This window comes from Terrapene carolina, unplaced genomic scaffold (assembly GCF_002925995.2).
Source record: "Terrapene carolina triunguis isolate 2854851 unplaced genomic scaffold, T_m_triunguis-2.0 Scaffold951, whole genome shotgun sequence".
Classification (NCBI taxonomy): Eukaryota; Metazoa; Chordata; order Testudines; family Emydidae; genus Terrapene; species Terrapene triunguis.
In genome coordinates, this window is record NW_020665302.1 from 522,360 (window position 1) to 532,976 (window position 10,617).

A 10,617-nucleotide genomic window follows, 5' to 3' on the forward strand; every position below is an offset into this window, starting at 1 on the left:
TCTGCCCCACAGTGGAAGGGATCTGAATCCAGGCCCCTTCAATCCTGTGCTACAAGGGGACTGTTCTGATCCAGGCCAGCTCTTCGGGGCTGCAGTGCCCCAGTGCTCCCAGCAGCTGCCCTGTGGCTCACACAGCTGAGAACATCCCCCAGGAGCCCTGTTCATCCGGCTTTTCCTACCTTCTTCGCAGTTGACCCCTGAGTGGCCTGGGCAGCACTTCCACTCCAGAGCCGTGACCGTCTTGTAGGCCACCTTGTACGCTGGTCTTACGATGGCTCTGTAGCTGCGAAACGGAAAGGGCCCCGGCGTCAGGAGCTTGGTCTGTTCTCAGGGGCCAGGCTCAGCACCAGCATCCCTAACATTTGTCACCACCAGGCAGGCTACAGATCAGCCCAGGTGGGTATCCCATCTCCATCTCCGCAGGCACCCAGGCCTGATGCTTCCCGGGGGTGGAAGTTTGCTCCTTGCTGTCCCCCTTTCAGCATTGCATGGGAAGGGAGTGGATTCCTGCCTGACCCCTGCTGGGATCAGCTAATGGGCCGGAGCCTCCCATGGTGTAGGAGCAACATGGGGCAGGAATGAGTGGGGAAGCCACACTACCCTCACCCGATGAGGCCGTTCCAGGTGGGGGCTGCTGTGGAAGGATCCAGGATCGATGGAGCACTCCCTTGAGAAGGGCTGTAGGCTGGATCCCATCAGAGTGGGTGGAGGGAAGCCCAAGTCTTCATGAAAACAGAGGCTGAGTGGCCTAGCAGCCCCAGGAGCGGATGGTCCCTCTGGGCTGGGGCAGAGGGAGGAATCTGGGACTGGATGGGCACAACAGCTTAATTCTTCATTCCCCTCCCAGTAACAGAGAGCAGCTCACCAGCTACTGCACCCCGATCATTCTAGCTCCCTCAGAGAGGCCTGGCTGGGCAAACATGTAATTTGTTCATCAGGATCACAGCTGGGAGAGCTAAAGGGTTAATTAGCCCATCAGCTGAGGCCTGATCCAAAGGCACAGGAAGGATGTGCCAGCTGAGTCCAGAATCAGTGAGATCTCCAGGAAGGGAGACCTCTGTTCCTCTTGGGCCTGGGGATAGCAGGGAGGTTGGCCATAGTATTGCTGCACAGGTGGAGAGAACGTAATAAGCAGGAGCGTGTGGCTACCCCGCCAGTGCAGACTGAGTGGGTCTCTGCGGTGCGAGGAGGAGGAGCAGCCCATGTGCTGCTACAGGGCCGCAGCAGTTCGAGCGTGAGGGGCCCTACGAGGAAGCAAAACCTCCCCACCTTGCAGCATGAACTCTGGATGTGTGCCTCCCATGCCCAGCTCTGCCCACGTGCGGCACAGCAGACAAGCAGCATGTGGCAGGGAGTGGGGGTGGTGGAAGGGGAAGTTTAAAGATGCAGCAGCGTCTCTCTCACCTGCCTCCGTTGCAGCCCCCAGGCCAGCGGCAGCCTTGGAACACCCTCTGCAGGAAGGTGCCATTCTGGACATGGCAGGAAACTGTCCTTGTGACCATGTACGAGCACCAGTTCCTGAAAGAGACCAACATAGGCTGCATCACACCCTGCTCCTGCTCCTGCCCCTGCTCCCGCTCAGGGGGCAGATGCCCTTCACTAGCCCTAGCAGCACTGGCTGCTGGGCCAAAATGTATTGGTGTCCAATGGTCACTGAGACCCCCGCAGGGCCCAGCCAGTCACAGAGATCCCAGGCTGGGCCCAGCTGCTTAAACCAGCTCCCCTTTGGATGCACCAGCCCTGTCGTCTCCGAGCAAATGCCACATCCCCCAAGAACTTGGCTGGTTCTCCAGGGCTCCCCATTCTGACTGTCGTGCCAGTGTCTCCCCCTCCAAGGAGCTGTCCTGCCTCTGCATCAGGTCCAGGCTTCCCCACTCCCCAACCCGAGCGTGAAAACGCTCCCACCACTAACCATGCAAGTCTCCTCTGGCCGGTATTCCCAGTTAAATGCTGGCACCTTGGGAGTGTTTCACACAGCAGCAGAAAGCACTGGGCCTTTTTCCACTACCGTCCCCTTCACCCGTTCAAGGCCCCAACCAAGATCGGAGACATGGTGAAAAGCCAGGCCTCCAGTACAGGGACTAGAGCAGCAGAGCTCCAGGGCCGTACCTATGCCAGCACAACTCCGTAGTGCAGATACATCCTACAGGCGATCGGGGGAGGTCCCAGACGATTGGAAAAAGGCTAATGTAGTGCCCATCTTTAAAAAAGGGAAGAAGGAGAATCCAGGGAACTACAGGCCAGTCAGCCTCACCTCAGTCCCTGGAAAAATCATGGAGCAGGTCCTCAAGGAATCCTTTTTGAAGCACTTGGAGAGGAGAGGAAGGTGATCAGGAATAGTCAACATGGATTCACCAAGGGCAAGTCATGCCTGACCAACCTGATTGCCTTCTGTGAGGAGATAACTGGCTCTGTTGATATGGGGAAAGCAGTGGATGTGATATATCTTGACTTTAGCAAAGCTTTTGATACGGTCTCCCACAGTATTCTTGCCAGCAAGTTAAAAAAGTCTGGATTGGATGAATGGACTATAAGGTGGATAGAAAGCTGGCTAGATTGTCGGCTCAACGGGTAGTGATCAACGGCTCAATGTCTAGTTGGCAGCTGGTATCAAGCAGAGTGCCCCAGGGGTCGGTCCTGGGGCCGGTTTTGTTCATCTTCATTAATGATCTGGTTGATGGGATGGATTGCACCCTCAGCAAGTTCGCAGATGACACTAAGCTGTGGGGAGCGGTAGATACACTGGAGGGTAGGGATAGGGTCCAGAGTGACTTAGACAAATTGGAGGATTGGGCCAAAAGAAATCTGATGCGGTTCAACAAGGACAAGTGCAGTGTCCTGCACTTAGGACAGAAGAATCCCATGCACTGCTACAGACTAGGGACCAACTGGCTAAGCGGCAGTTCTGCAGAAAAGGACCTGGGGATTACAGTGGACGAGAAGCTGGATATGAGTCAGCAGTGTGCCCTCGTTGCCAAGAAGGCCAACAGCATATTGGGCTGTATAAGTAGGAGCATTGCCAGCAGATCAAGGGAAGTGATTATTCCCCTCTATTCGGCACTGGTCAGGCCACATGTGGAGTATTTTGTCCAGTTTTGGGCCCCCCACTACAGAAAGGATGTGGACAAATTGGAAAGAGTCCAGCGGAGGGCAACGAAAAGGATCAGGGGGCTGGGGCAAATGAGTTATGAGGAGAGGCTGAGGGAACTGGGCTTGTTTAGTCTGCAGAAGAGAAGAGTAAGGGAGGATTTGACAGCTGCTTTCAACTACCTGAAGGGGGGTTCCAAAGAGGATGGAGCTCGGCTGTTCTCAGTGGTGGCAGATGACAGAACAAAGAGCAGTGGTCTCAAGTTGCAGTGGGGGAGGTCTAGGTTGGATATTAGGAAAAAACTATTTCACTAGGAGGGTGGTGAAGCACTGGAATGGGTTACCTAGGGAGGTGCTGGAATCTCCTTCCTTAGAGAGTTTTAAGGTCAGGCTTGACAAAGCCCTGGCTGGGATGATTTAGTTGGGGATTGGTCCTGCTTTGAGCAGGGGGTTGGACTAGATGACATCCTGAGGTCCCTTCCAACCCTGATATTCTATGATTCTATAGCGACAGACGGGGTGCAGGAACACCACCTCCCTGAGTGACAGCCATGAGGTCAATGGAAGCATTCTTCCATCAATCTAGCTGTGTCTATGCTGGGCCTTAGGGCAGCAATGCTATGGCACTCGGGGTGGCAGGCACTCAGCCATAGCTGTGTCAACATATATTTTAAATATAGGCCCGGCCAGAGACTGTCCCTGCCCCAAAGAGCTTGCAGTCTAAATTGGTAAGAGAGCATGGCTAGCCCCCTCCCTGCCCCCTTCCCCTGCACTGACACTGCAGTATGCATGAACCTGGGACACAGCAGTTCAGGTTCTGAGGCATGCTCAGTTCTTGGCCTTATTGCAAACAGTCCCAGACTGTGGAACAAACCTCCGCAGGACCTAAGGCCCATCCTAGACCTCTCTGCCTCCTGCTCCAAGTGCCTAGTGCCAGTATCTCACTGGCCTCCTCTAAGACACACACCAAGCTGGGTGGGTATTTGAACCCAAAATCCAGCTCTGCCAAAACAAGGCATGGCTCTGCACTCACAATCCTCCCCCTGGGAGACAGAGAACCGCACAGCACAGCTGTGAGTCGCTGGACGGCACGTGGTGTGACAGTCTGTATCCCTAGGTTCTCCCTTTCTACAGGACTATGATAAATTTGGTACAAAGTATGCTGTCAAGGCTGATTCCCCACTCTGGCACTTCGAGTGCAGAAGGTGGGGGCCCACAAGGATTTTAAAAATTAATACTGGCCACTCCTGGCTGGTATTAAACTGCCAAGGTCACAGCTTCTCTCTGACCTTGGATGAGTAGATGCTCCCACCACCCAAGTGTAAAACCCCCCCCACCCCTTTTGAGAACCCAGGAAGGAGCACTTGGGAATTCCTTCCTGTGGGGTACCCTCAAGCCCTTTCACCACCCCCCTGGGGAAGAGCTGAGAAAAAAACAAAGTAAATCAGCTGTTGCCACCAGCTAATTAAACAACATGTGCACAAACCTCTTAGGGACACAAAAACCCAATCCTGTTCTTAAAAAAGGTAAATTTTATTAAACCCAAAAAGAAAGAAAATACATCTGGAACTTAGGCTTTTTGCTAGATCTTAAAAGAAACAATTACAAAAATTAAGCATCAAGATAGATCTCTTGAGGTTCAGCTTAAAGGTTACAAGCAAAACAAAAGCATCTGGGGTTAGCACAGAGAAGTCCACAAGCCTTACAAAATAAAAGAAATAAACCTAATCACATCTTTCTAGACATTCCTCATCTACTTACACATCTGGGGTTTCAGATAAGTAGGTTCGAGGTATGAATTGATGCTTTTTCATACCTGGTTTTAAAGCTGCTTACAGCATTGCTGCTCTGTGTATCCCCTCTCTGGAAAACAACAACAGACACAAAGGGAAAGTTTTTTTTCCCAATTTTAAAAAGTTCTAGCCTTCCCATTGGCTCTTTTGGTCAGGTGCCCACTCCTTTCCTTTTACCTGTGGGCTTGTTAACCCTTTACAGGTAAAGTAAGTAGAGAACAACCACCAAGAGGGATTCCATAGCCAACTAGATTGTTGGGTGTCCACAAAAGAGAGCTATCCCCCCTGTCATTTATCACATATGCTTTGTGAGGTATCACGTGAAAACTCATAATCTGCTGAACATTATTGTCCTGGTAAAATATGTGTGGCAACATTGTATGTAAAGTTATAAGATTCTACTGTATGACTTTACTGAGACATGCTCCAAGTTTAGAAAAGCAGGCATGTGATGGGCAACCACATGGGGGTTAACCAGTCACTTTGGGCACAAGAGGCCACTCCCTCTCACCTATGCTCCAGGTGGAGAGAGCAGATAAAAGGAAGCTGGCCAGCTCATGTGGGGCTGGCTAAGGGGGAGGATGGACGTGTGCTGCTGGCTCCTACCAAAGATCAGTCAATCCCCCAGACAGCTGAGGTATCCTGGACTACGCTGTGGAGAGCACACCGGCAGTAGAGACTGACACCAAACTGACAGGGACACCAAACTGCTGCTAGTGGAAGACAGGCCTGCATTGGCCTTAAGGGTAGGCAGTGACCCAGGGAATGTACTGGATGCCGATACTTGAATCCTGAAGTGGGGGGTTACCAGCTTCACAGGGCCCTGGGTCGGAACCTGGTAGAGTAGGGTGGGCCCAGGTTCCCCCACCCTCCATCCCAGTAATGCCGGAGACCCTGGCCACTGTTTGTTTGTTCTGTCCCACCCAGGGGGCCAGAGCCCTATCTGTGATTGGTTGCCCCAGCCAGGAGGCTCAGGGGCTATAGACTGTTTGTTTGTTCCCCCCGAGCAGGGGACTGAATCTGCTGGTTGCTAGTGTGTGCCCCAGCCAAGAGGCCAAGGGGCTACAGCCTGTTCATCTGCCCCAGTCTGGCCCAGCTGAGAGTCACAACTGTGTGACAGGGTGTATCAACCCTGCACTGGGCAAGAGGGGGGCACCCCTCCCCTTAATGGACGTGCAGAGCCCCGTGACAAGACACAAACCAGTTCCTCAGAGACAAAAGGCTAGCCAGCACCTCAGCCAAGTGGCAGAATAATCCAATGGCCCATCACCTGGTTAAGCGGCCATTCTTTGGCAGGAAAAACGCGGTGAGCAAGAAATGTACATGTTTGCAAAGAAACAGCTAAGGGACACTAGGCAGACTGGGAGGCTCAGGAGCTTGGGAACTGGTTCTGAGACCGTTTGCCCTTGAGTGCTGATTGGGATCAGGCCTTTTTTAAAGCACCTGACAATGATCACTGGACTAGATGGACCACTGCTCTTCTCAGGCATGCGGATTCCTAGAGCAGCATGATGACCCTCTAGATGGTGTTGCCTGTCAGCTCTGTGTTCTTGGGGAACCAGGGCGCAGTATCCAGGCTGTCTGACTCACGAAGGAAACCCCACCCCCCACTTGAACCAAAACCGATCAGAAGGAAGATTTGGAAAAGCAATGAAAAGGCAGTGGGAGACACACCTAAACCTCTCTGGACAAGGATTAAGGTAACTCCCCCAGCCTCATTTGCATCGAATGCATCAACCTGTGGAACTCCTTGCCAGAGGATGTTGTGAAGGCCAAGACCATAACAGGGTTCAAAAAAGAACTAGATAAATTAATGGAGGATAGGTCCATCAATGGCTATTAGCCAGGATGGGCAGGGATGGTGTCCCTAGCCTCTGTTTGCCAGAAGCTGGGAATGAGCGACAGGGGCTGGATCACTTGATGATTACCTGTTCTGTTCATTTCCTCTGAAGCCCCTGGCATTGGCCACTGTCAGAAGACAGGACACTGGGCTAGATGGACCCTTGGTCTGATCCAGTAGGGCCATTCTTATGTTCTTATGAAGATGGGACAGGGAGGCATCTCCATTAGCACACAGAATGGAGAACAGAGATTCCAAGGCAAGAACCGCACTGAACTCTGGGACCAGAAAAGCAGGGATGCACTGCATGCTGGGGGATCTCTGCTCCAGATGTTAATGAACCTACTCCTGCACACACCTAGCTCAGCAGTTATCAGACCAATTCTAGTAATAAATCCTTGATTGGTATCCAAAATACTGAAGCAGCCTAATTGCATGGAAGGAACACCACCCACAGCCAGGAATGAGCAGTTCCTATTGTCTAGCCTGAACAAAACAACTTTGGTATACTTCCTTGAACCATCAGTTTACCCATAAACAAATCTAGTGTTCTCCCTTGAATCATTGTTGTTTCCTTACAAAAGCCCCTACCCATGCTCAAGTAAGTGTTCTGATGCCTGGATCCAAAATCTGCATCAGTTCCATGGGGACTTCATCTTCTCCTGACTGATCGTGCTGGGGGTTCTGCCCGTCTCCAGCAATCCGGACCCTCAGCTACCACCACCATTTGGGACCCCCGACCGGTTCAAGCTTCACAGAGTGGTGAGAACCCAGCTCACACTCTCTATTTTTTTTCTATTCTAGATATAGCGTTCTAACCCTGACTTGTGTGATCAGATTTAAGCTAGATTTAATATTGTAACTGTTTTGTTTGTTTGCTCCCCTATGGTTATTACCTGGCAATAAATAACTTTTATGGTTAAGCTGGTTGCTTCCCTCCCTCCCTCCCTCTCTCTCTTCTGTGTTCTTGGCTTCCCCATTTGCTCTGCAGCAACACTCCTTGTACCTAAGCTAAAGATCCCTGCAGCACCCAAAAATCCTGTGGGGTTTGTTCATCAAGTGGGTTACTCCCAGTACACTTGTAACGTGAAAGTGGGGATAGGGACATGCTGAACCTGTGGCATAGGAGGGTGGCAGCTTGGAAGTGCTGCTCGACCAGCCTGCTGAGTCCAGGGATATATAAGGGGTCAGCTTGGGAGTGCCGATTGATCCGGTCTGCACAGATGTGTGTGTTCATGTGATTCTGGGGTGGAGGAAACCAGCCTGGGGGAACCTAGGTCCTGCAGGATAGCTCCATGGGGAGGAAACTTGCAACAGGGAGAAGTAGAGCTCCGTATGAGAACACAAGTGACACAAGCAGTACATTGATAGAAGATAGCCCCCTCCAGAAGAGTAACCCTAATAAATGAGCGTACCCCAAAGTAACGGTCAAATCTGGTAACAAATTGGTGGAGAATGCGAGCAGCATGTGACCCTAATCACATGATAATTGTTGAGTAGTTGCTGAGGAGTGGGGAAACTGAGGCACAGACCTGCGCAAACTGTGTCTTACTTTTTCAGACTAAGCTCCTTTAATGAGGTCCCTCTCTCATAGAATATTTGGTAATGTCCTGTAACTTTTAAGTTAAGAATTGTGCTTACAATAACTATAGGACCATGCAATACGGAGTTAAGAGTTGTGCCTTAAAAGTAAAGATTTTAGAGCAGTACTGTGACTGTGAAAGGGCTTTTGGTAGGGATCATTAGTGAGATAAGGGAATTAGAGATGGCTGAAAAAAAAACGCTTGGCTGCTCACTTGAGACAGGAGAAAACCAACAGGTTAGAGATGGGTAACGAAGAAGGGGAAATGCCTCTGGGAAAGGAAGTGCTTTAACAGTGAGAATCCCCTGATTGAAGCGAGTCTGAGCTTTGAACAATATTGCCCAACCTTTAAGCCATGGGGTAGTGCAAAGGATGCAGCTGCTGAATGGGCGTTATTTTATGCATGTCTGGACATGGTTGAAATGATAAAGGGAAGGCAGGAATTGGAGCTGGAAAAAAAGCAGTTACAACAGCGTTTGAACAAATGTGAGACAGACGGGTGTGAATTTATAGCAGAAAAGCTTAAAATGGCGACTGTACTTAGAAATATGCCAGAGGAGAGAGACAAGGCAGCTGGAATGCAGAACTGTATAGGAAAGAGTTCACACACACACAGATATTGTTAGAAGAAGCGAGAGCAGCAACTCGCTTTCTGGCAGATGAGAACAAGGCAGCCAAGGCAGCAGCAGGCCATCAGAAGTGTGAGGCAGAGATTAGTAAATTGCGTGTCCAATTTAGCGCCCATAAGGGGGGTGGTAGCAGCTGTAAGGTTGAGACAGGATTGCGATTTGGAGCCCCCTGCGAAAATAGAGATACCCCTGATGCTGGCCCCAAAAACCCATTCAACCCTGATTGGCCACACAGGCATAATGTTGCCTGTTTCCACAAGGAGGTTAAACACATAGTTGCAGGAGTCGATCTTCCCACAATGGAGCCGGTCACGGACACAGTAAGATGTTGCATGACTGGCTCGCGTTTGGCAAATGTACCCCTCTGCTGATGGCATGGATTTAACCCAATTAGCTCAGTTATGCGCCTCTCCTTGTGATGGAGATGCTCTGGGAGCGGACTGCCGCTGGACCCTGGGAATGGATGATAAGTGCTCTTAAAGTATTACTGCCTGATTCTTCCCTTAAGAAACTATATATAATGGAAGAGTAGAAACCAGAAGAGGCCCCTGAAGCTTACCTAATTCGAAAGAAGATGCTGGCAGCTCTCTCTGATTCATTATCCCAGACAGAAGAGAATGGGATTATCACTTTCCAGTATCAGGGACCCAAATTAGTACAGAGCACTTACGCAGGACTAAATTCTCAGACAAAACTGACCCTAGGGGCTGTGAATATAGAACACCTAACCTGGAATAAACTGGTGGCAAAAACCAAACAGGCAGGGGATTTGCTGCGAGAGGCGGGCGTCTTAAAATGACAAATCAACAAAAAGACTCAGAGCCAATACAGGCTATTACATTTGCGAATCATGGTCCTCACTCTGCCAGTCACCCTCCCAATTATAATCTCCCTCCCTCTCACAACCCTGGGCAGCGCCGACCCAAAGAGACCCTTAGGAACATGATTTGGATGGAGCTGGTGAAGTTACGGGAGGATATGGGAAAATATGATCCTCAGCCCCTCAGCATCCTGATTAATGCTTTGTCCCAGGTCATGCAGAGAACTGAGTCAATGCAGGGAGCACCCCCTCGGCCCACTGTCCCGGCATGGAGTGCGTCCCCCATGCCCACTACCTGTCAAAACCAGATCCCTGCCTCTTCTTCTGAGTGGAGGCTCTCGAGGGAGTCAGCCGTGGGCCTCCCCAGCTGATCGCAAAACTTCAGTGCGACGTATGGGGGAGACCCACTGTGAGGGCTACAGTGGGGAACCCAGGGATATTAGCCCAATTGCTAGTGGACACTGGAGCATCAGTAACATTCTAAGTCCTCAGTGGATCTCCGGAGGGAGACCCAGCAATAACCATAAACAGGTTATCAAGGAAAGAACTGGGGACACCTGGGTGACTCTCACAAAATGGCATCAGAAAAATCACTCCGAAGAGGCACATTAGAACAGGGGTCGGCAACCTTTCAGAAGCGGTGTGCCGAGTCTTCATTTATTCACTTTAATTTAAGGTTTCGCTTGCCGGTAATACAGTTTAACGTTTTTTTAGAAGGGGTCTCTCTCTAAGTCTATATTATATAACTAAACTATTGTTGTATGTAAAGTAAACAAGGTTTTCAAAATGTTTAAGAAGCTTCATTTAAAATTAAATCAAAATGCTGATCTTAAGCCGCCAGCCTGCTCAGCCCGCTGGGTGGGGGG

At 50.6% G+C, this 10,617-nt stretch overlaps 1 protein-coding gene across 1 annotated transcript in view; it reads right to left on the bottom strand.

The window, feature by feature from the left end:
* Positions 1–10,617, bottom strand: part of EMID1 (EMI domain containing 1) — a 98,860-nt gene that overhangs the window by 64,178 nt on the left and 24,065 nt on the right. The window contains exons 3-4 of the mRNA XM_029913837.1: positions 1,405–1,518; positions 180–283 (exon numbers count right to left, since the gene is read on the bottom strand). Coding sequence (XP_029769697.1) covers positions 180–283; positions 1,405–1,518 — 218 coding nt within the window. The remainder of the gene's footprint in view (positions 1–179; positions 284–1,404; positions 1,519–10,617) is intronic.